The sequence below is a fragment of the Poecilia latipinna genome, unplaced genomic scaffold (genome assembly GCF_001443285.1).
Source record: "Poecilia latipinna isolate Pla-1442-1.1 unplaced genomic scaffold, P_latipinna-1.0 Scaffold2058, whole genome shotgun sequence".
Classification (NCBI taxonomy): Eukaryota; Metazoa; Chordata; class Actinopteri; order Cyprinodontiformes; family Poeciliidae; genus Poecilia; species Poecilia latipinna.
The window spans coordinates 40,441-66,382 of record NW_015114674.1 but is presented as its reverse complement, the minus strand read 5'-3'; the positions used below and the strand labels follow the sequence as shown (position 1 = coordinate 66,382).

The following is a 25,942-nucleotide window of genomic DNA, read 5'->3' as shown; positions in this document are numbered from 1 at the left end:
AATGTGGCCCTTTGAGGGTGGCCAATATGCTGAAGTGGCCCTCGGTGAAATTGAGTTTGACACCCCTGTTCTACAGGATGTCTGGGTTGTGCTAAATGTGTTTCTTTTCATGGGAGAATTGGAAAATGGGTTATTTTAAGATATTCCCTCCAGACTGTTGGGAATGGACTGATATTGGTGCTTTTAAAACACCTGTGCTTCTTAATATAAGGGAGGATAAAAGAATATCTGATTCAGATTTATCTACGTAGTGTTTGGTTAATGTCTATCCCTAGGTTGATGGACTTTTACAAATCTTATGTATTTTTCTATATCCACTGATAATATATATTCTAATATGTATAAAGGTTGTGTTGTTTCATTCATTTCTAAGGTTTTGACACTTCTATATGGATGCTTGGTTGCTATGCCAAAATCTAAATCAAGCTGGGTGGTTTAAATGGAACCATAAAAAAGATTTAAGAGTTAATCTTAGAGAGGACCATCATTTGGATTGCAGACACTCTTTCCATCAGTGAGAGAGGGAGAGTTCTTATGGTCGTAATGGGATTTCATTTAATTGTGTTCAGCCTGTTAGAAATATTGATGCCCATGAACCTGATGTTCCCAAATCTGTAATGGGATAGTTGGACGCAAGATTACAGAAGATATGAAGAACTGTTCATATGTGCCAACTGCTAGTGGGATGAAGGGGATTTGCATTTTGAGCACTAGCAATACATAATCAATATTTAAACATTTTCTGGGTTTTATTAGTTGTTTCAAATCCAGGAAGCTTTTATTTTGATGAATTGCAGTCACCAGACACTGAGTTAAAAGTGTCTGCTCAGTAGTGTTTGGGATACCAGTGGCTTCTGATATCCCAAGCGTCTGACTTTTCCATAATAACTCTGGAAACACATCAGCTTGGCTCTGAGCACTGTCCGAAGTTTCCCTGTGGCTGAAAGTGGTTGTGGCTGAAAAACAAAACATATCTGGATTAGTGGTGGGCGATACGGACTTAAAATCTTATCACGATAGCTCCTGGTGCTACTGTAATAACTAAAGAAAGATAATAAAAACCATTTTTTACTTATTTTTTAGGTAACTGTATGGCTGTGAATCCTAACACAGCATTCATGGTGCGACAAACACTGCCCTTGAAAAAACATTTCCTTTTGAAACAGGCATCTTCAGGACACCACCAGTGTGAGTTATAGCCTATCACAGTAACTGCATTTAGTCATATCTTCAAATTTACTCCTTTTTAATGATGTTCTCATGGTAAAAACAATGGAGAAAAATATCATAAACAACATTTTCAATGACACTGCGAGCAAACTCTAACTTTATTTTTATTGAGACAGTAATAAATCAGAATTCTTATTGTAATGAATATTTTTCAAGATAAATTATTAATGATACGCCCTTAAACTGGATAATTTCATCCAATATTGTATTAGGTTTTATTGATTTACTTTGCTTGAACTGGATAGCTGTTCAGTAGCGCTCAGTGGCCAAGTCAAGACCAGTAGAAAATAAATTTGGCTGTTTCTCACTTACATAATAACAGCACAGATGTTGCCTTTAATTTACATGATTTAAGATTTTTGTCAGATAATTTGCTAAAGGCTGTACATTTTATTAAAGAGAAACAATTACAAACTTTTCTCAAGGAAAACTGGCAAGACAAGGGCAGCTAGCTCATTCTTTAAATATGTTCATTCTGAGAATCCTCAAGTCTTTCCATTCTAATAGATGTTACTGTGATATGGACCACCTACCATACCAAACACTGTCATGGAAGGACTAACTAAATGCTTTCATCAGAATCCAGAGGTGTGATGTACATGTGTCTATAGAACCTATATTCATTAAATCAGTGCAGGGAAGGGAAACTGTTGTATTCAAACAGAGATTAGTTAGTTGCAAGTGTAAAATGTGACTTCTGGTATATGTCTGTACACATTTGAACATTTCCTGATATTAACTTAAAGAAAAAAAAGCATAATTCTAACTTACAGTACTGTAGTACTGTAGTAGTTTATGTGAGAATTAAATGACAACAAAAAACAGAAGAGCTGAAGCTCTGTAATCCCTGTTAGCATGTGCTTGGGTTGTGGAAAGGCATATTTTAGGATCAGCCACCAGATGTCGCTGTGCACTGACAAAACCATGCAGAAAATGTCCCAAGGCCTGTAAAAGGTTGATTCTTTGTTGAAACTACTACAAATTACACCTGAAATAAACACAGAAACAACAGTTATGCCTTGTACTAAATTAAATAATGAGATTGCACTTTAGCTGCATTTTCTTCCAGTTAGAATCCAGTGTTGTACATAAAATTGCAGACACAGAGAAAATGTTGTGGTGACATGGAAGTGAAGTAGGGTGAGTGGAGGACAAACTGACCCCTGGCTATGTTCTGGTTGCTAGGTTCCCAGATGTCTGAGGAGGCTCTGAGGATGTCATCCTGGCCTTGAAGCCCACCAGTATGTCAGGTAAGACCCTGCAGCCCTCCCAGCAGAGCCCGGCCACAACCACACACAAAGAATTTACGTCAGAAAGACCTTTAAATCCATCCTAAGCAGAAAACTAAGGTTTCCATTCTTTAAAGACACATTTTATTTTCACATGAAACCTCAGGAGTTGCTTTTAGCAGCTTTGCAGCAGCAGATCTATCCGGGTTTTCCAGGATCTCAGGTCCTGCATGTTTCAGGTGTATCCCTGCTCCAGCTCACCTGACTCAAATGACTACATTCACTCATCGCCATGCCAACAAGTGCTGCAGAAAAATGCCAGTGAGATATTCATGTGAGTGGGAAATACTGAAAGCATGCAGGACAGAGTCCTGGTTACCATGGTGATAGCATTTAGCCCTACAAGCAGTTCTGCTCCCATGTATCAGATTTACCCCTGGATGAAGTTTAAATATTCAGACCCGTTAACATCCACCTGACAGCAGTTGATTTCCTGTCTGTCCAGGAAGTTGACTCCCTGAAGGCGAAGGCCTCGCTGCCTTCAGCACGCCGCAGCACAGCTCGTCTGATGCTGCTGTGACCCACTGCAAAAGTTTCCAATTTGACCTTTAAATCTTCTAAAGAGGAGTTGAATGATTTGTTTCTGTTCACAGTGACTGAATTAGGAATTTTGGAGCTTTAAGCCCTGAATTGAGTCCTGAAAACCAGTCGGTCTGCTCCGGACTCAGGTCTGCTGTCAGAACTCACTTTTTCTAACGAGTCATGAGCTCAAGTTCAGTTTAAACTCAACTTTAACTATGTTTCTGATGTCTTTACTTTAATACAATCACCATTTAATTCATAATACTACATATATATTATTATGCACATCATAAATCGTTAATTATCATTTATAATAGTAGTAACGTCTGCCGTAAACCTCTAAGATGAAGTTTCCACAATTATTTTTAAACTTTCCAATTAATCTGAGCTTGAACAGCTACAAGCTTGAAAAACCTACTGAACTTAAAAGTTTTGACATCTTTCCTCATTCCCCAGAGAAAATACCAGAAACTCCTGCAGCAGAATGCCCTTACAGACCCAGAAAGCAGCCTGCCAGCGCTGCAGCTCGCTGTGTGCGGGACATATGGGCTGCAGCAGCGCGCTAACAGCTTGTCCATTTAAATTCAACAGGCAAGTACAGTATGTGCCGCTAGGTGCATTTAGTCAGTAGAGATAATGTACGAGGTAAATTGGTCGTCACGTGTGGATTTAGCCGTCCCACTAAACACCTCTGATCCGGCACATATGTTATCGAACCAAACAGACACAAGCTCACGTGTATCGCACGAGGAAATGAACCCAATCCCCTCGCTTGCTGTTACACCCTGAAAGCAACACCAACTCAGCCACTGAGCCAATGACTGGGATGCTGCTGGGTTAGCAGGCTGCTGCAGCTCCTGTCTGACAGGCCTGCATCCTCTCTGCTTCTGATTGCATATGAAAGCAGAGCAGCTGCTCTGCCTGTCTCTAACCTGTTTTACTGAGCTCTGGCCTGCTTTGGTAAACTGCCTCTCCCCATCTGTTTTTAGAGCCTGCAGAGAAATGCTCCCCCCGCTGGAAGGATGAGGCTGTTCAAAATGGTAACATTTCACCTCCCTCTTCTTCCTGTCTGTCTGAGTGAGCTCGGGAGCATTTCTGCTAAAAAAAAAAAAAAAAAAAAGTCGACATGAAACCAAAGAAATGCTTTCGTTTTCAGTCTCTTTACTTTCCTGTAAATCTTGATTTTTGCTTTTGAAGTGGTTTTCCTCACCCGTTGTAGAGAGATCTAGAACGTGGTGTTTAGCTTAAGGGTGAGCTCATTACACAATACACAACACATACTTTCATTCATTCAGCAATCATGTCTTCAGGGTGAGTTTATATAAAGTTTGCATGTTGCAGTAACAGGAATTAAGACACATTAAGGGCAGCTCTCCATTCCCCAACACTTGTGTGGGTTCAGGCGCTCTGGGTGGAGGTGGCCGACCTCCGTCACCCGAGCTGCCTCCTCTTTGCTATTCCAGGAGGACACTAAGGCGTTTCCAAGCCAATCGAGAGGCATTATCCTCCTGGCGTGTGCTGGGTGTCCCCGCAGCTTCCTCCCGCTCCAACCTGTCTCAAACACTTGGCCTGGATGATGTCCAGGAGACGAAGTGCTCAGATGTCCCAGTCACCTTGACACTATACCTTTTAGTTTGAAAGGGTAATGTGCGCCCTGAGCCCCCTGAAAGAGTGAGCTCCTTACCGCATCCCCAGGGTAAACACAGACTGTCTTAAAAGCAAGCTGATTTGAGCCGCTTGGATCCATGACCTTGTTCTTTCAACTACCATCAGACTGGGGGTAAAAAGCCAGGCTGAAAAACAAGCCCAGATGCACCGGTTGGCCTCGGTTGCTAATATCTGATTAAATCATTTCATCAAATACTTAACTTTTTACTGTTTTGCTCCAGTCCAGAAACGCCGTACATCCCCTATGTGTGCTGATGGTTTCTGAAACTTTCAATTTTCCAAATTAAACCCAACATTTTATAATGCCTCAAGCATCTGTCTCTAAAATAGTTTGCACCGTCGCATCACTACGCCTCTGCCATGTCTTACAGTGAAATTTGAGTCTAGGTTTAATGTGCTGCTTTATGCCATCACTGCAGTCGACCCAGGTTCATTCTGAATCGCTGTGTTCTCCACACTTTTTCACACTTTCAAATCCATTCAGGACATGTATTTTCACTATGAGGTCATCTTGCATAAAACTGTTTGTCTTTAAGATATCCTCAGATGAATATGTTTTTCTGAAGAACTCAAATTGTGCAGGTGAGCTTGGACATTTAGGTAAACAAAGCTCTGACTGGGATTCATTCCAGTCATTTCCTAACAGAATTCCTGGTTGTTGTCTGTCTCATCCAGAGTTGGGTTGTGGCTGAGCTTCCTGCAGGCTTCCTCTCTCTGTGGCTCCTGCTTTCACTCCAAACCATTTCAGGCAGTAGGAAGTTTCTCAGAGTGATTTTACTTTAATTAGGAGTCATTAGATGGAAGTAATAGTAAATACAAAGTCAGACTATTCAACTCTGTGCAGTGCTTATAAATGTTTTACCCTTTTATTGCTTTTACAAATCAGTCATGCTCAACAAAATGGGAGAGAGGCGATGAGGAAGTCACTGATGAGGAAAAGTCACATCGAGGCTGGACTAGAGTTTGTTTACCTAGAGGCCCGTGGGAAGAGACTCCAAGGCCAGGAGGAAGAAACTTCTTTGATCTGATGAGATTTTTTTATTAAGGTGCTGTTTGTAGAGGACAAAAACACTGCACATCACCACAACACAACAACCCTGCAGTGAAATATGATGGTGGCAGCATCATGCTGTGGTGATGCTTCTGAGCAGCAGGTCCTGAAATGTTTGGAAAGGTCAAAGGTCAAACGAATGCTGGGAAATCAAACGGTTAGGTTCCATCTTCCGGAGAGCTTCGGCTTCAGAGAACATTTATCATCCAGCAGGTCGACGAACCGAAGCTTCCAGCTAAAGATACACAGAGACGCTCTGAAAACAACAAGGGGGAGGTTCTGGAGTGGCCTAGTCAAAGTCCAGACCTGTTCACAGCTGAACTGGTAAAGCTGGAGGAGTTCAGCAGGAAGAATGGAGGAAAAGTTCAGCATCCAGATGAGCAGAATGACTGAGAGCGATCCACACAGACTCCCTGCTGGGACGGAGCCAGAGGGGCAAATAACAAATACTGACTGGAAGGAGGGAATATTTATACTACTTTATACTTACTGTATGGTCAATATTTTTAATTCATTATTATTCAGTTTTCACTTTGAAAACTTTTTTTCTGTCATTTTTAATCAAAAAAGTCACATTTTGTTGCTCATCACTGAATTGTAAGAGGCTAATAGGTACTGTAATTCACTTTACCAGTGAAGTCCAAAGAAAGAAAAAGTCATGAATGGTTTACAGCAGGAAGGAAAGTAAAAAGAAAGGAAATCATTTATGAAATGATCCCAAAGAGACATTTTCTTATTTAATGTAGATTATTCTGATATCAAATATATTTAGTAACTGACTTAAATAATTGTGCAGTTGGAGAAAGAAATTAAATAAGAGAAACTAATGTAGTGTTCTGACTTGTTAGCGCAGTCTGTAGTTTATTTTTAATTAGATTATGATTTGTATATAGTCAACATGTCACTTCCTACACAGTACTGAAACTATGAAGTAAAAACTCTCCAAACGCCAGAATGTATTGGATCAATTCAGTCTGTTCAGTCAGACCCAGGAGGAGAGCAGCTTCTGTGAGGGAGGGGAAATGGCCGAACTGGAAATAGCTTCACACCCAGTTCATCTGGTTTAAAACTGAGGACACGTACAAAATGACTAAACTCCCCAAGTCAGAACCTGAAGGACAAACTGACAGATTAGACAAGATGTCTGTTTCATTTCTTTGAATTTTATCTGAACTTCTATGTATCTGGCTGCAGCTGGATTTTTTTTAAATCTGTTTTACTGATATTTAATAAAAATGTTTCCATCAGAAAAATTGGATTAGTTAGTGGAGTGGAAGCCATTTTGATTTAAATTTAACCAGTTCTCTCAAAGCACTTCACAAGATAAACATGCCGTTTATATGCAGCTATATATATAACCTTATATGATATATAATCAAACAATACATCAAGTTCAGTTTATTATTCAAACTGGAGGAAAAGAAACCTGACAGGTTGCATTGAGTCACTGACTTTGCAGCAATTCCTTAAACCAGTGGTTCCCAAACTTTTTCTTCTGCGCCCCCCCAGTGGTTTCCAAACATTTTCTGCGCCCCCCCCTATGGATTACAAATGGCTGTCTGGTTGAAACGACGAGGGGGGAGCATCGACTTTTTTGGGGGCAAAATGAATGTAAGTAGCTGAAAATAGACACCAACATNAAAAAAAATTTTAATATATTTTTTTTGAAAAAGAAGGGTTTAAAAAAAAAAAAACCAAAAAAAAAAAAAAAAAAAAAAAAAATTGACCAAAAGGGCAATTGGGGGCAAGGAGCAAAAGGGGCAGGTGCTCAAGCACCCCCAGCTCCCCCCTCTGCACGTGCCTGGGCAAAGTCACACAGACACAATTCTTGAGAGAGGAGAGAGACCTTTCACTGTATCTTTATTAATTTAAAGGAAACATGACTGGGAGTCATACGATACTCTGAACACATTAGGAGGTTGTGACAGGGTGAGGTGATTAAAGCAGGACAGCTGGAAGAGTCCAGGGGAAGGTTAGTAAGACCAGCTATTCTCCCTACTAAAAACTCTATTAAATATGTCACTCCAGACAGGAGGCAGCACATGTAGCAGGATTTACCAGCAGAGCATGGACTTTGCATCACTCCTTCAACTCATGTTGAAGATCATTTTCCTGAGTTAATGGTCTGTAGATCAGGTGGGCTGTTTTATTTCGCCATGATTCCTTTCAAATGATCACACGCCCCCAACAATTTCACTGATTCACCTGCAAAAAACTTTGGTTTCTTACATTTCCTGGGATTTTCCTATCAGAACAAGCAGAAATTTGTTGACCAATCTGAACTGCAGTAGCTCTAATAAAATGGACAACACTGGGTTCATATAGTGTTGAAATTGAACCAGTTTCCCATCTTTGGTAAGTCCTGATTACTGCAGAGCGAAACCATCTGTAAAGACTTGAATTTTTAAAGAAATATCCTCCTGACTACCAGTAGTTCATTTTTGTCCTCTGTAGAGGACATTTCTAAACTTGAATATCTCCCACTCCCCGCATTCTACTGAATTAATTCATTTTGGTATCTGGAGAGGACATTTAGGGCTTTTCAACGATATTACATGTGAAGGGGTGGGACTTTTGTACGTACCTTTTTCTAATTCATAAAAATGGTGTTCATCAGTAATAACACATTTTATGGGAAGAGACAGTAAGTGCATAAAACCTTTTATTACCTTACAAAGACTGTGGGATTTAAAAAAAATGGTGATTGGACAATATTTTTTTCCTGGGAGTCAGGAGGATATGAGAGTTTGGCTCTTTGTGTGAATTCAGAGACTGTGTGCTGCAACTTGGATCAGGAACTTTCAGATGTATTCCAGGTCCAACACACCTGAATGGAAGGCTGAATTACCTGTTCTCCAGAGTCCTGTTAAAGACCTTATCATCTGACTCAAGTGTGTTGGGGCAGACATATCTAAACTTTATCTAAACTTTGCAGGACAGCGGCCCCTGGGGCCTCGAGTTGAAGGCCCTTGGCCCCTACAGCCCACTGCGGTACACAGCAGCATTCCAGTGTGGTGTAGCCAAATGCTCTGGCTCAGCTCATAAAAAGGACACCCATGCCCCCTGTTGTCAATTCTTGGAACACCAGCTGCTTTCATAACAATCCTATTTAAATTAAAACCTTTCTTCCTTGGCTCGGCTGGTAAATTGGGGCCTGTTTGGATCCATGGCTGCAGAAAGATGTGCTAAATTCCATCTTCACACACTTGAGAACTGTTCAGAAAGTTGACCTGATTGACTAAAATCAATGTCCCTCTTGAAAATGAGATCTAGATCTCAACGGGTTTACCTGGTTAAATAAAGAAAATAAAAAAAAAATTCTGCACAGCAGAGAGCTCATGAGCTTTGAAAGACCTACTCAAGGTAGACAACAGGGAGGCCATTGCTTAGTAAAAAAATTCTGTAAAATTCAAGTCATAAAAGATAAATAAGACAAATATAAGAAGTAAAGAAAAACATTACCTGAGTCACATATCTGAAAAGAGATGGAGAGAAGTCCAAGTGTTTCTATCTTTTCTCAAAATCACTGGTAAACAACAAAAACATTGTCTGTGGTTTTTCATCTGTTTTAGGGTCATGTTGATGAGCTGAATCCAAATATCACATTGGTTTTGCTCAATCAGGTCAACTTTCTGAACTATGGAGCAACATACATGCATGGATGGATGGATGGATGGATGGATGGATGGATGGATGGATGGATGGATGGATGGATGGATGGGTTTAGATTGTTTTATGATGTTTCGTAAGCTTTTGAAGCAACTTGTAGGGAGAAATGCTCAGTAAATACCAGCATGAGAAAGAACCAGAGCCTGACAGAGGACCCTGAGGCGTTTCATGGAGTTTGCTTTTATTTAACAGACCTCCTGTGGTGAACATCAGACAAACCGAATGCTGCAGAGCTGCCAGGAGTTCCACACCAACAGAGGGCGAGTTGGATGCTTCTAGGTTCAGATGGATTAACGGAGACCACCACGCTGTTCCTCAGAGCGCTAGCAACAAATTGTAGAAAAATAAACAAAATCTGAAGGCTGAAGCTGTCTTAGAGCTTCTACACAGCATCATGGGCTACTTATACAGCTGTGGACTAAAGGCAGAGACAATGTGGAGTCCCAAAGTCAGCTCAGTCTCCAGCTGACCTCTGACAGCCATAACAGCCTGACATCTTCATAGGCAGAAACACACAGACGCTCCGGCCAATCACTGGTGTTTGTCAGGCTTGTAGATGGACAGGGTCCGTGCTGACGGGTCAGTGGCGCTGATCCAACAAGGCATCCAGTAATGGGACAACCACTGGGCCCGGCCCGGGAAGAACTTCTCAAACACCTGTCTGTAGTAGTAGGCCTCTTTGGTCCTGGGGGGGTTGTGGGGGAAAGTCTGCTCAGCCTTCTCCATCTGGCTGTCATTGACCTGGGGAGCACACCAGACCGATTAGAGTATGGGCTGGCCACAGGTTCAGAAACTACTTCCTGTTGAGGATTTGCCCGCCTCGCAGGCAGCGGATGAGCCTGTTAAATGCTGCTGTAGCTCATATATTATTAGGTTTCTTCAGTTGTTGTGCTTGGTGGCTGTGGGCAGGACCGATCTCCTGTAGTGGTCTGTATTACAGGCCTGCTACAGAACCCTCTGACTGAAGACAGCATGTTGCAATATTGCTGTCTCCAGAAGAGGAATGGTTGATGTTTTTCACTTTATGAAGCATCCTCCTATGTAGGAACAATCTCCAGGGTTTCTACAACAGTTCCCCAAACACAGGGGTGTCCAAAGTCGGTCCTGGAGGCCCGGCATCCTGCATGTTTTAGTTCTCTCCCTGGTTTAACACACCTGGATCTAATGATGGCTCGTTAGAGGCCTAAGAAGAACATTGACAAGCTGAAAAGGTTGTTACCACCACCAGGGAGAGAACTAAAACATGCAGGATGCCGGCCCTCCAGGACCGACTTTGGATACCCCTGCCCAAACAGAACCAGCCATTTTAGAACATGTTGACTTGACAAGAGCGGCCACAGAGCAGACAGAACGTAGCAGGCATCAGTCCAACTAACACAAATCATAGCAGATTTTATCTTGTGAAAATAATGAGAAATGTAAGATAGCAGTGAGTTTTCCTTTTCCAGACTATTTAAAAACTAGGCTGGTGATGTGAAGTGAATCCTGATGCTGTTCATTAGCTTTAGCCTGGTTCACTGTTGGCATTGCTAGATCCACACGTACCACAGAGTCCAGATGTTCCTGCAGGTAGTTGTACCAGGACTTCTTCTCAGACATCATACCATCACTGAAGGCTTCCTTCCGTCTCCACAGGATCTCATCAGGAATCAAGTTCAGGCCTTTGAAAGAGTCCCTGAGGAGGTGTTTCTCCACTCCGTCCTGCACACACACGTCAAGCAGCTTCATCAATGCAGCAGCAGAGTGATTCTTCTGCTACACAGAACGGAGCATCTGAGGAACTGACCTTAGGAGTTCTCATCTCCTCAGGAAGGGAAAGGTAGTAGGCTGTGAATCTGTGGTCCAAGAAAGGCACTCTGAGCTCCAAGCTGAAAAACAGAGATGTGTTACTATTAACTGTTTTCATTCAACTAGTTAGAATGACATGCTAATTACATGCTTTTCATGCATGTGGTAGAATCCCATGAAGAAGTCAGCTGGTAAAGAAGAATCATTCCATTTTATACTAGAGAGGCCAAAAAGAGCAGGAGCTTCTTAAAGAGACAGATTGATATTTACAGCATTTTTATAACAACTTAGGGCAGCATAGTGTGCCTGGTAAAAACATAATACTGTCCCTTTAAGCACATCCCCTTATTCTTTTTTCCCAGAACTGCAGAGTGTTTAATGGAGACGACTATAACCAGCTGTTGTTACACTGATCGGATGCTATGTTCAGTTAGCATAAAGTCAGCTCATTGTTTATCTAAATGGTTCCAGTGTGGAGTTGTAGCCGGTGGGGGTGTGGCAGGTCTTACCCGTGTGCGGCGGTGGTCCGATCAGCACGAAGAACATCGAACAGGTAGAGCTCCTTTAAGAGGCGGATGCTGTCATCTGCTCCTGCTTTGGCACTTGGAGCCTGGAGGAGGAAAAAGTCCAGTTAGCAAAAGACTGAGCTGAATTTGACATCCTCCCTTCACAGCTCTGCTAGTTACATTGGCTATAAAAAGTATTCACCCCCTTGGATGCTTTAACCTTTTATTAGCATTTTTTAGGCTATCATGACAACAAAATCTGACTTTTTGGAGAAAAAACTCCAAAACATTTAATGCCAGAGTAAAAACTGATTTCTAAGAAAATGATGGAGAAAACGTAATTGAATAGTATAAGTTAGAGGATGGATAAAAAAAAAAATATCTAAAGTCCAGAAAATCTCCTGGAGTTCAGTTAAATCAAGACACGAAAGAAAGTGGTTCATGTGTAAATCTGCTTTGATCAGGTCGTCCTCCCAACCTGAGAACCAGTCTACATAAAGAAGACTAGTGAGAAAGGACACCAGGTTGCCATGACTACGCTGAAGGAGCTCCAAGCTATAGCAGCTGAGATGGAGGGACTCTGCAGACGACTGTTGGTTCTACACCAGTCAGAGCTTTATGGGAGAGAGGCGATGAGGAAGTCACTGATGAGGAAAAGTCACATCGAGGCTGGACTAGAGTTTGTTTACCTAGAGGCCCGTGGGAAGAGACTCCAAGGCCAGGAGGAAGAAACTTCTTTGATCTGATGAGATTTTTTTATTAAGGTGCTGTTTGTAGAGGACAAAAACACTGCACATCACCACAACACAACAACCCTGCAGTGAAATATGATGGTGGCAGCATCATGCTGTGGTGATGCTTCTGAGCAGCAGGTCCTGAAAGGTCAAAGGTCAAACGAATGCTGGGAAATCAAACGGTTAGGTTCCATCTTCCGGAGAGCTTCGGCTTCAGAGAACATTTATCATCCAGCAGGTCGACGAACCGAAGCTTCCAGCTAAAGATACACAGAGACGCTCTGAAAACAACAAGGGGGAGGTTCTGGAGTGGCCTAGTCAAAGTCCAGACCTGTTCACAGCTGAACTGATAGAGCTGGAGGAGTTCAGCAGGAAGAATGGAGGAAAAGTTCAGCATCCAGATGAGCAGAATGACTGAGAGCGATCCACACAGACTCCCTGCTGGGACGGAGCCAGAGGGGCAAATAACAAATACTGACTGGAAGGAGGGAATATTTATGCAGTCACTTATTTTATGGCATTTCTTTTTCTTTAATCATCATTATTTTTGTACAAATTAATTTTCACTTTGATGTCAGAAAGTCTTTTTTGTATTTTTTTTGTCAAAAATAGTAACATTTTGTTGATCATGATTAATTTGCAAAAGCAATAAAAGGGTAAAACATAAAGGCAGTGAATACTTTTTATAGATACTGGAGATTGAAACAGCAAATAAAAATACAACAACTGAGTCACTAATAATACTTCTGGTTACAACATAACATGACTCTGGACTGGATTGTGATGATTTCTATTCAGTGGAACTGAAGTGACTGCTACTTTAGTACAAACATCAATCACAAGTTAAGCATATCTGAGCTGAATGATGAACCTCGCCTGGAACACTTCAGAAATCTCAACATTGCAGTTGCTAGGCAGAGGAGCAGAGCTGGAGGCTGGCGGTGTAACGGACAGCTTCCTGGAGAACCTACCTTGTGGAAGTAAAGGTAACCCTGAGTCAGCTCATCAGAGCCCTCTCCAGAAAAGATCACCACGCTGTCCGTCTTCTCCCTGATGTACTTCGATACCAAGTACATCCCTGCGGCGGAGGAAACAGAACCTTAATTTTAGCAAGTTCACTTTTACTGCTGTTTGAAGGCATTCATGGAAAAGTCATTATTACAATATGACATTAAGGAGTGGTTGGACAGCAGCAGCAGCCAGCACCCTGTCCATCGCCCTTTAACCTCACCGGCCTCACCACGTCTCACTGGATTTAAGGTTAATTCAAAAAAGTCATTCGGGTGGAAAGAGGAATGTGGTGATTGTGAGTACATTAATGTCACATCAGTAAACTTTCCAGGCTGCAGAAATGCACAGAATCAAGTTATTTTATTAGCAGTCTGGTTGTTGATTCCCCTGTGAACAGAAACCGACTTCAGGCTGATCTGTAGCGGCTTTTTGATTCATTTCTACTGAGGAATGACGAGACGTGCAAAAATCGGAACAAATGATATCTCGACCTTTTTGAACACACATTGCATATATATATATATATATATATATATATATATATATATATATATATATATACACACACACACACACACACACACACACACACACACACACACACACGCACACACACACACACACACACACATATCTTTGGAAAAAATGAAGAGTCCACTGCACTGAACCCCATTGAAAACCTCCTGGTTATTCCACCAAATATAGATTTCTGAATTCTTCCTGAGTTAAAACATCAATATTGATCTTTCTAAATGAATATGAACTTGTTTTCTATGTATTATTTGAGGTCTGAAAGCAATGCATCTATTTTGACCATTTCTCATTTTCTGCCAATAAATACTATGTTTTTGCTTGGAATTTCAGAGACATGTTGTCAGTAGTTCATAGAATAAAAGAATGACGTTCATTTTAGTCTAACAACTGTTGGTCAAAGTCGGGAGGTTCTGTCTGCTGCCAGCCATCACTCACCAACAGAGGCTCGGACAGTGGTGATGTCATAGGTCTCCAGGTGGAAGATGACATCCTCCACAGCTTTGACTCCTTCCTCTGCTGTGAACTCCACCTTGTGGTGCTCACTGCCAATGTGAGCAGCCACCTGACAACACACAGGACAAAGTACAGACACCAAAGTTCCTTCCATGAATCAACTGCAGATGATTTAAGTAGAAAAATTGCTAAGCTGACCTTTTCAGCAGCCATGACATCAGGACTGTCCTCGGCGCCGATGGAAAACGTCTGAATGGAATACGGCAGCTTCTCCTCTTTGGACAGCTTCAGCAGCATGGCTGCAACCAAACTAGAGTCCAGACCACCTGGCCATCAGACGACACAACAGGAATGACTCCATATCCACCACCATGTTGGATCAATAACTCGTTCTCTCAAAGAAAAGAATGGTCAAAAATGGTCAACTTTATTACACCATCAGTACTGAGAAAAGTATTTTCTTACAGATTTCTTTCATTTTTGTCGAAATGAAATAAATCTGACTGTAGTCTGAAAACACTACAGTTTCAGGTCATTAAATAAATTTGAACGCAAGACAAATATTACCCGAGTAAAAAAGAAAAGTAGTTTTAAAATTAGGATTTTAGTCATTAAAAGGGCAAAAAGCTCCAAGCCACTCCGACACTATATTAAAAATCAATTGCATCGTAAAGCTAGTAGCTTTAGCTAATTGTGCCACTCTTAGTTAGCATCAACAACTACCAGCTATAACTGACCATTAGTGGAGGAATTCTGACCCCCTCTGCTGGCAGCATTGCTTTATTTCAGCAACATTTTAGGTATTTCTAACTGGTTTAAGTTCAGCATGTCAATCAGACTAATCAAGACTTGACAAAACCATTCTGTTTTTATAACCGCTCAGGGGTGGAATTGCTGCTGTGTTTTTGTCCTGCTGGAGAACCCAGAATGTCCTGTGCGGTAGTCCACTTCCTGCGTTTGGAGCGCTCTCTGGTTCGCTTGGTGTTCATATACACATTCTAACCGCACCAGAGTTCACTTCAACCGAACCCAGACCAAAGTTTGTAGGAGAACCAGAGTTCAATTTTTTGGTCCACATCAGAGTTTGACTACACATTCACACTTTTCCAAACAAACCGGACTTTCTAGACAAACCACCCAGAGTTGGATTAAAGCGGACTGAACAGGGCTGGTGTGTGGATACACCCTTAGTGTGTTTCACATGTTCTACATATTCTATGATTTCTTTAGTCTGGTTTCACATCGATCAGATCTGGGTGTGTCTAGTGAGACTGAGTGAGCTTTGGGAAGCATTTTTCCTTCATAGATGAAATAATCATTTAAACTTCATTTTTAAATTTACAGTCGTATCCAATAAATTAGAACATACATCTCGAATTTCATTTGTCAGGTTAAAAACACCTTTAAGCAGGTATTAAACATACTTTTCATTAAGCCCACATTTCTGTTTGTAAAACTGCATTTTTTTTACTGGTCAGATGTAAATATTTCAATTTAAAATGTCATGTTTTCATTAGTTGTAAGCAGAAAATGATCATCATTAAGAGAAACAAAGGTGTTAGAACAGCAGTCTGACTAATCTATGTGTTTCACTTGGTGATGGAGTTACTGAAATAAATTTACTAATGTATAAAACTCGAAAACAATCAAAAGCAGAAGAAAACAACATTTTTTTTCCCAGAACTGGCCATGAGATAGTGTATCTGTGCCTTTAAAACAAATGGCGCTTTCAGTGAGGCTGGGGGAAAAAAACAGTTCAAGCAGCAAAAGTGATTTTGCTGGCACTGTGTACAGTAAATACAACAAGCATGTTTCATCACGATGAATATCACCATTTTCTGATTCAAACGGCAGCAGCTACCTGACAGCAGACAACCGATGCGTCTGTGGGCCATAAGGCGTTTCCTCACAGCATTTTCAAACAGAGTTCTGATGTTACGTTTCACCGTTTCTTCACCAAAATCTGGAACAACACATTGGTTTGATTATAGATAGTATGAGAGAAGCTGAACCCGATAGAGGATGCTTCTCACCTGAAGATAGTCCCTCCACCGTGTCGTACAAGGCATGAGCAGGCTCTCTGGTACAGCAGTGAAACTGCTCAAACTGAACCGACTGAACTTTGCCATTCAGCTTCAAGTCAAAGACCTCAAAGTAGCCGGGAAGGAAGGGAACGATGCTGGCAGCGGTTTCCATGGAGTGGGTGATTTCTACAAGGCCTACAATCAGAAGAACAAGTTAACTCGTGTTCAACGAGACAACCTCACCAGTTAGTTCGGGTAGCTGTTCTACGCTAACCCAGGACCTTTGGCCTCTGAGCAGACTGCAAGGAAGCCATCATCGGCGAGGAACTTAAAGAGCGGCCGGACGCCGTACGTGTCTCTCCCCAGGTACACCTTTCTGTTGGCTGTGTCCAGCAGGATGAAGGCAAACACTCCATCCAGAAGAGAAGCCATCTTCTGGATTCCAAAGCGGTCGTACAGATGAAGCAGAACCTCACCGTCTACTTTAGTCTGATAATCAAAGTCAAACTTTGTCTTCAGCTGAAAGGACAAAAAAGTGGCAGAGTTTGTGATTTACCCCACTGAAACCATCTGCAACCGATAAAAATACATATAAAAGCATACAAATGCCAGACGTATAACTTTAAAGACATTTCATTCTTAGCAAGCCAGCACCAGACCAAGGCATGAGAATCATTAACCACTACTTTACTGGCTAATGGTGGGGTACTTCACCACTAGCCTGAATACTTCATATGCATACAACACAAGCATATGTGTTGGACTGTCCAGCTGATTGGTCTTAAAAACTTATTCCAAGTCTCTAGTAATTACACTGGTAAACAGCTAAAACATTGTCTGGGGTTTTTCATCTGTTTTAGGGTCATGTTGATGAGCTGAATCCAAAAATCACAGTGGTTTTGCTCAATCAGGTCAACTTTCTGAACTATGGAGCAACATGAGCACCAAAATTCATGACTTGTTCTCAAATCTGGATCAGTTTCCTGAGAATCTGATCAATGAGTGATGAGCAGGAGGAGAGATTCCACCAGGACAGAAAAGAGACGGAGAATTTTACACAATGAAGACGTGATGTTCAATTCACATGTACTTACCCTTATCAGCGTTTATTATTCAATTTACAAGTTTATATTTAATTAATAAACTATAGAAAACATTTTTTTCTCCTAAAACCTTTTTTGAATAAGAAATATTAACAGAAATGATCTGATAATGTCAGAGAAATGCAACCAGTTTAGTCAGAAGATCAGATTTCTCTAAAATCAAATTAGAATAAAAACCTGACTTGATTGAGAAAAAAAATTGGATGTTATTTTTGGATTCAGTGGTGCCAAATAGTCCTAATTCAGTTGGAAAAAAAAATCAGACAACTTCCAAAACATTGTTTGTTGTAACCTAGTGTTATTCTTGAACTAATATGAAGACTGCATGAAGCCTGGAGGTCTACAGCTACCGAGTTTCAGAAATATATAAAATAAAGAAATAAATCCTTCTGTGCCTCAGGATGTGCTGGTTTTATGTTCTAATCAGTTTGTTACAGTTCCACCAACAATGACTGTGGTATAATTAGCAGCAATGAAACCTAGTAGCTACTGAGAGGGAGCATCAGTGGAGAGCAAACTGCTTCAGCAAACTGTGGTCTGTTCTCAGATTCCATTGTGTTGGCTGGTTTGTAATGCTTGGTTTTATAAAAGCCAGATCAGTTTCACAGCTGTCTTACTGCTTGGTGGTTGTAAATCTCTCCGTTGTAGCAGAGCCACAAGTAAGGGAACTTCTTGACTCGTAGTGGCTGCATACCATACAGCTGGTCCACAATGGCCAGTCGGTGGAAGCCGAAGCAGCAGTTGGTGAAACCGTTGACATTTTCAAAGCGGAAAGCATCGGGGCCCCGATGAGCAATCTTCATAGCACACGTGCACTGAACCGACAGACACTCATCGCTGCCAAACAAAGCCCAGATGCCACACATCTTGAACCTGTAGAGGAAAGAAGGAAAAACAAATGATGCTGGGAAAAGAGATCTTGACTCTTTAACTCTGAGCTGTCCAAAAAGAATCCAACACTGAGGAGGAAGAGTTTCATTAGTTCACATTTTTGAACCCAACAGCTGCAAAATAAATCTGTTGAACCACAGACATCTATGCATTTTTTATCAATCTGAAGATTTGTATTGATAACATCTATCAATTATCAATATCTGCTTCTCCTGTCTATAGGCTAAGGGATGGTGCCCATCTCCAGCGGTCATTGGGCGAGAGGCGGGGCATGTTGAGATTTTATCACCAGGAAACACAACCAGGACAACGTAGAGAGATCAATCAACCCAGCAGATGTATTTGGACTGTGGGAAGACCTGGAGAGAACCAACGCATGAAAACTCCATGCTAAAAGACCGGAGCCTGGTTGCTGCAACGCAACTCTGCCACCAACATGTTAGCATACTAATCAATATGGAAACATTAATATAAAATAAAACAAAAAATTAGTTTTTTTTTTTTCATTTTCATTAAATGCATCAATACTTCCACTATTTTTTATTTTTAAACACCAACGAACTGCAGTTACTTCTATGCATGTTTTGTGTTCAATAACAACCATCTATTCACCCATCCACCCATTTTCTTATACCCTTGTCCCTAGTGGGGTTATGAAGGGCCGGTGCCTATCTCCAGCGACCGTTTCGGGCGAGAGGCAGGGTACACCCTGGACAGGATGCCAGTCTGTCGCAGGGCTCAATAGCAACTAGATAAAGTTAAATGATCTTCTGCTTTTATGTGTGAATGAATCTGCACTTCCTTCATGTTGCATTTAAAACTACTGCTGCCTCCATCAAAGGAAGACACAGTATGGTTTCTCCTTCCAGGCTTCCATGAAAGAATCGCAAAAGGTGAAAACTGGAATCAGCAGATCAGATCAGACCACAAAGGAAAGTGGAAATCAGTTTCAACCAGCAGAAGTCTGACTGATGCCCCTGACCTCACACAGCTCCAGATGTTGGGCTGTCAGAGCGCTGAGGATGCTGAGCCGTCTGTTCGCTTCGACTCCCTCAGCTAACTGAAGAACAAACTGGTTTACCTGTTTCCAAAGCTTCAATCTTGTCCTAAAAGCTGCAGAGGAGAGACAGAATCCTCAGAGATGGACAGACTACAGTGTGTGTACTAAGGCTGTCCATGTAGACCCAGAAGCTGCGCTCTGATTGGACAAATTTGATGGTAAACCAGATTCTGCAATTTCAGTTCCTGCTTCAGAATTTGTTCAAACATGTCTCTGGGAATCAAACCTGAGATTTCCTGCATGTTCCGTACTNCTACGTAGCTCCGCACAGCAGCAGCAGGTCTCCTTCACAGGTGGAAACCCAGCGCGAGCGTCGTAGCGCTCATGTTGCGTTTAAAGGTGGCTCGGAAAAACAGGTTACAACATGTTAACAACGGATTAAACAGTTTTAACTGCTGATAAAAGTGACAGAGGACACAAATATGGGAAGTGTGGAAGCCTCTACTGTATCAAATTGACACAGGAATAACAGCGAGTTGGCCATTCTAAGGTAAAAACCCAGCGCATACAGTGTTCATGTTTTGTTTTTTTCATCCAGACGGCTTCCCGCGCCCCCCTGCAATGACACGGCGCCCCCCCTAGGGGGCGCGCCCCACAGTTTGGGAACCTCTGCCTTAAACTGACCGCGTGATCAGTATAAGGGATTGCTGTAGCGACAGTAGAGAGGAAAAACTCCCACTTAACAGGAAGAAACCAGAACCAGCTCATCTGCTGTAACCGTTATGAGCTTTGAGAAGCCAGAGCATCCATACACTGAAGCTTTGCTCCAGCAGTACTTCCTGTTTTTCACACATGATCCAGTCAAATTACTCTGAATGGTCATGAGATATGAGTCATGACAAGAAGGCTGTTCAGACGTCTGTTTGTACTGATATGTAATGCAGCATTTTGGATTTTGTGTTGCTGAGTAGCTTTAAATGCAGGTGTACATATTAATAAATTAATAATTATAGCTCTGCTGGTGGGTTCTTCCTGTTAAAGGGGAGTTTTTCTTCTCCACTGTCGCTACATGCATGCTCAGCCTGAGGGAGTGCTGCAAAGTCAGCAACACAATGTGAGCAATGGTCGCTACAAGTGAATGCTGGGTTTGCTTCAAAACTTTTGAACCAGTTTGAATATTAAACTGAACTTGATGCACTGATGATGAATTTCCTGTCATCAATCAATAATCAATAACTGATTGACTTTTTATAAGTGCCTTGAGATGATATGTGTTGTGAATTATCATTACCTGAAAACACTAAACTGAACTGAATTACATTCTTAGAATAAATAGCTGGGTGTATTTTATTTTTATTTTTGTTTTGTTGGTTTTTATTGTTTTTCATTAGATTTTTTTCTTTGCTTTAATTAAAGAATGTGTAAAAATAATACACATAAAAGAAAGAGGTCAAATAAGTTTATACTTTTGCCTACCTCCTTTTCAAACAGATAGTTATCTAACTATATATCATGGTATCTGAATTGTGAATGTAAATATGTTTGAAATAAACACATAAAGTAGAAAACAAACTTAAGCTGAACTGAACTGTATTACATTGTTAGAATAAATAAATGGTGTATCTGTATGGAAATCCAGTACAATGATGATATGTATCCATTCATAATCTCAGAATTTAGTTTAAACTGAAGGACTAAAATTTTTGCTTCTGTCATTTTTGACAATGTTTGTTACAGTTTTATTATTTTCTAAAAATAAAATTAAAGAGAAACTCTGGAAGCACATACAGTTTGTTAACTCTGTGGTTCTGACACAGTGTGAACATTACAGCAGAGTGCCAGACTATGTTCAGTATTAATGCAGAGCCGACAGCTGGCAGATGGAACACATGACTTTCTTGTCAATTGTCTGTTGTATTAGGGTTCCAACAGGAATTTGACAAGTTAGAAATGTTTGAATTTGATTGTAATTTATGAAGCTGTAATTTAATTTGCTGACCCAAACACATTTCTTCCTGTAAACCCCAGTTTGACTGGAGAGGACATTTCTAAATCGAGTCCCTCAGCAGAAGAAGAGTTGGTGTCCTGGTTGTGCTGGGTTCAGTCCTGGAAGTAAGATCCAAAAAACTATTGGAAAAACACACAGTTAAATACAGTCATAGTTTTATAGGAGAAAATGTTTGCATGTATGAAACAAAGGTTGGAGTTGAGATTTTAAAAATTAGGATAAACCTGTCCTTTAATTGCAGTTTGTATGTAAGATATAATGACTTTATGTTTGGTGACATGCTTAAAATTTTTCTCCACTCTAAGAGTGACCAGTAGAACACAACATGTTAGGGATCCATCATGTATCAGCACTAACATTGGTATTGGTTGATATTAGTCATTTTCTAGCATATATATATATGTTAACAATCAATATTTTTACCATCTTTGTTGCCGTTTGTTTCTGGATGAGGAGGGAAGGAGGTTGATCATGTGATGTTTGTTTGGTCATGTGACAGTGATAACGATGCAGCACAGGATTATGGGAAGTTTATCTGGTGAAGTTAGTGGTGTGGTAGTTTTAATCAAGGTGTCAAAAGAGTTGAGAAATATACATGATGTATACAGTAACAATAAATGCCGGTTATCTGCCATAGCAGTGCTTCCTACTTTTGGTTTTCGTTGCAGTCACTGGGATCTTAAGAAAAGCTGCAGAGAGTTGCGTAATGAGCCGGCATCACTTGACCTTAAAAGTTGAACCTTCTAATAGATCAACTTTTTAACAGTGTGTTTTCTGACTATTTACCAAATGTTTGCTGTTTTGTGAAAGGACCAGAAAAAAGCTGTTGTGTAGCAGTCGCATGTTTGGAGGTCAACGGTATTTTTCTCTGTGACACGCGGTCAGCCCCTCAGTGAAACAGAGCCGCTGCCGACCGCTCTGAAACAAAAACACTAGAGTAGTATGAAAGAGAGCCATGGGGACGTTGCGGATAATCCGCTCCAACTTCAACTTTCAACCTGGGAGCCTTCTGTTGCTCCCCTGAGCTTACCCTGAACTTCACAGGGAAAGGTTCATCTAATGTGGCCTCCTCAGGTAACACGGAGTAGCCGGGGACATCTGGCACGGGGCGTCGTGTTAATTGAGGGCCCCTGGGTGGAAGAGATCCCTGACATCCAAATATTGTTCATGACCGGCTTTGAACCCCTGAGTCGCAAAGTGATCAATCAGGGAGGGAATATATTTGTGTAAAAGCCCTTTGCTGAGCCACTGCAGCTAGGCGCCTCTGACTGGGAAACTATGATCCCGTCGGCACGGCGGCGAAAAATGATGAGGAATCAGAGGCATGAAGGAGCAAGTGTGTTAGCTGGAACAGAGAGGCCATGGCGCTTCATCCACCTGTGTGGCAGGAATACTTGGAGTCTGCCACGAGATGGTTCTCCAGGTGTTTACTCTGCCAGGATAACATGCGTTCTACCGGTGGAAACAGATTTCCAGCTCTTTTTCATTAGAGCATGTTCAGAAGAACGAAGTGATGCACATTTCTCTGACCGGTAAGGTGAGTCCATCACATTTTACCTTCATTTGTTTAAAACTGACAGCTGAGCTGTGCTTCAGAAGGTGCCGTGCATTTCTGAACAGTTTTTCATAACTTTTGTTATAATAAAATAATATTTTAAAATGAATTTTAAAAAAAATTAAGAGCCTCTTTTAAATTAGAATTTATCTGATGAAAAACAATCTCAATATAATCAAATTAATTTAATTCTTTTAAGCTCTGCAATTATATAAAAAGTTACATTTATTTACATGCTGATGCTCTGAATAAGTTCTGATTTTATGCATACATGCAGACTAAGTTACATAAAAGATCAGCTGATCCGTATGTTAAAATTGCAAATTAGATTTTGATTTTCCTGCAGCTATACACAAGATATTATCATCAGTCTGACAACCATTCAGCTAAATAAAAACATAAGGGGAATAGTTTGAGCATAGGCGGTCCTGAAACCCACCGTAAGGTGCAGCCAGATCAGACAACAGATTGTTTCAGTATTGACTTGCCCTAAACTGTCTGATGGATGCTTAACAGTTTGCCGACAGTTGTTAAGGAAACTGCAAACAAGATTAGGCCCAGTCAAGGACATCACCTCATCAAAAAGTTAAACTGGTATCAAGCCCTCTTTGCAAGCAGATTTGCCTCATAGGACCTGTCTCTGAAAAGCTGCTGCATGTTGATTGAATCCAAATGTGACACAGTGACACTTGTTGAATTAGCCCAGCCTTAACCCCACACTAAGCCTCTCTAACATATTCATGTTGATGCCTTACTTACATTAAAACATTCATTTAGTCATGAATGTTATTTAGGTTTTTTTAATGCTTTGTCTAAACGTCCATAAGGCCGATATTACTGTGAGATTAACAAAGTAATGATTTACAAATACTCCAATTAACTCCAATTAATATTCTTTAATAAATTCAAGATTTTTCTCATCTTAAGTGAGTTTGCAGTTAATATTGAAATTATAATATTTCAATATTGAATTCTACTATGATTTCTACAGAAGCACTAATAAAATATTAAATTTCTGTGTCATTAGAATCTGGATCATCATATGTCAAACAGCTCAACATACATGACCGAAAACTGCAGTAACACTAATACATAACATGCTTCCAGAATGGTGGGTGTGTTTTAAAAATAAAAAGATTAAATGTGTTAATTCAGCTGATCTTTTATGTAACTTTGTCACTAAATGACCAGCTTTGTGGAATCTAAACAAGTGGAACATTTTGAGTGAGCCAAACGAAAGCTTAGAGAGGCAAAGACACACAAGTTATCTATTGTAAATGTATAGGAAATGTCCATGTCAGATGGACATGGTGGACATGTCCTCTGGTTTTTAAAGCAGATAATGTTCTGTGACTCCATGGAAGTATTTTTGTTCCATCAGTGATCTGTCTGCAGGCCAGACCTGTCTCTGTCTTGTATTCAGAGGCAGATGTAAATGAAGGCAGAGAACAACAATGGCGGATTGTTGAGCAGCTAAAAGCACTAGAGCAGCTGTGATGCCAGTATGAATTATGATTTTCCTCATGCTGATTTCTGGTTCTGGTTCTGGTACATCAGTTGTACATCCACAACTGATGTACAAAGTTCCACAGTACATCAGTTGTGGATGTAAAGAACAGGAAGTTGTTCTGAACGTCCAAACCAGAACACAGAACATGAACGCAATGCATCTGAAACATAATTCCCTACCAGATATTCTATTCAAGCGATTAGGACTGTGACTGAGTGAAGACTACTGTTCTGTGTTGTGTTGCAATATTTTTAATTCAGTGATTTTTATGTTAATGTACAGGTAATAGCATGAAAAATAAACTGACATTAGTGAGGACAGCATTCTGTAGGAGAGTTTTACAACATCAGAGTTCCAGCAGGCCGTCAAAAATCATTGGAACAGCATCATGATGGAAGGGTGTCGGTCAGTCGACTCCTTCACCATCTCATGCTTTTCCAGATTTATTTTTTCATAATCAGCCTTCTACTGCAGCGTTATCCACATTTTTGCTTTCCTATGAATGTGTCCATAATTCATCAAAATACTTAAATATCAGCCAAAATAAATTGGTTTTCAAAGGGTACAGATAGTTTGTCTATGAGTACAAAGTGGAACATGGAGCGGATGGAATAGTAAAGGGGGAGCTGCATTATCTGTATGTGGCTTGTTGCTTTTGTGTGTCTTAGCATGATGTTGTGTTGAAATGTGCCATAGCTGCTTCTCCAGTAGAAATGAAGTCTCATAAAGCAGCTGTTTCCCCACCGTGGCACTCAGAGGTTCTTTAAGCCGGGTTCAGTTTTTGGTTTACTGATCCAAACCATTCTCTTTGGAGACTGTGAACTATTCAGCTCAAAAAATATTTTCAGACAAAAGGATTGATTATTGTCAAGAACAAAGAGATCAGATCTTTTTCACCCAAAGAAGACTGCTATTCTTCCTGGGTTCCATACAGAGCCATTCTGTTGATTATTTTGTTTGTGTCCTGCATTAAAGTTAACTGCAGTAACTAGAATTATGACTTAAAACTGACTAGCTAAGGTATTTTGGGTTTAAAATACAATTCACCTTAAAATGTGATTTCCCCAACTTTATTTCATCCTGATAAATGTTCATGTTTTACCTGAAAAAAAATCTCAAAACATGAATTCATAAATAGTGCCAACACACAGTATCCAACCCTGCCATGTTTTACCCGTTTTATTTTATTGCTATAACAAATTAATCATAATCAACTAAATTTGGCTTTCCTGACCATATATATATTATATATATAGTTTTTTATGTTACAGTTTTATGTTTTTGTTACAGTTTTCACTGTAACAAATAAAAAAAATATGGTAACACTTTATTTGAAGGGGTGTGCATAAACCTGACATAACACCGTCATAAACCTGACATAACACCGTCATAAACC

At 40.6% G+C, this 25,942-nt stretch overlaps 2 protein-coding genes across 6 annotated transcripts in view; one reads left to right on the top strand and one right to left on the bottom strand.

Annotated features, from left to right (window-relative positions):
• thrb (thyroid hormone receptor beta) overlaps positions 1-25,942 on the top strand; it is an 89,158-nt gene that overhangs the window by 47,012 nt on the left and 16,204 nt on the right. For 3 of the 4 annotated variants that reach the window (XM_015016749.1, XM_015016753.1, XM_015016750.1), the window contains exons 3-4: positions 2,416-2,480; positions 4,031-4,081. In XM_015016749.1, coding sequence (XP_014872235.1) covers positions 2,474-2,480; positions 4,031-4,081 — 58 coding nt within the window. In that variant the 5' untranslated portion in view covers positions 2,416-2,473. Of the gene's footprint in view, positions 1-2,415; positions 2,481-4,030; positions 4,082-22,695; positions 23,014-25,942 lie in introns of those variants that run through there. The other variant, XM_015016751.1, reaches the window with a different exon arrangement.
• On the bottom strand, positions 9,590-18,448 carry asns (asparagine synthetase). 2 transcript variants are annotated; one of them, XM_015016745.1, is made up of 11 exons: positions 18,200-18,448; positions 16,761-16,998; positions 16,489-16,674; positions 16,317-16,418; positions 14,654-14,781; positions 14,438-14,564; positions 13,429-13,535; positions 11,727-11,827; positions 11,216-11,297; positions 10,975-11,130; positions 9,590-10,170 (listed from the first exon to the last, which is right to left on the bottom strand). In XM_015016745.1, exons 1-11 carry the CDS (start codon positions 18,446-18,448, stop codon positions 9,961-9,963), a joined length of 1,686 nt encoding a protein of 561 aa, XP_014872231.1. In that variant the 3' UTR covers positions 9,590-9,960. The 2 variants fall into 2 exon arrangements, with proteins under 2 accessions (XP_014872231.1, XP_014872232.1); XM_015016746.1 differs by having other exon boundaries at positions 18,277-18,359.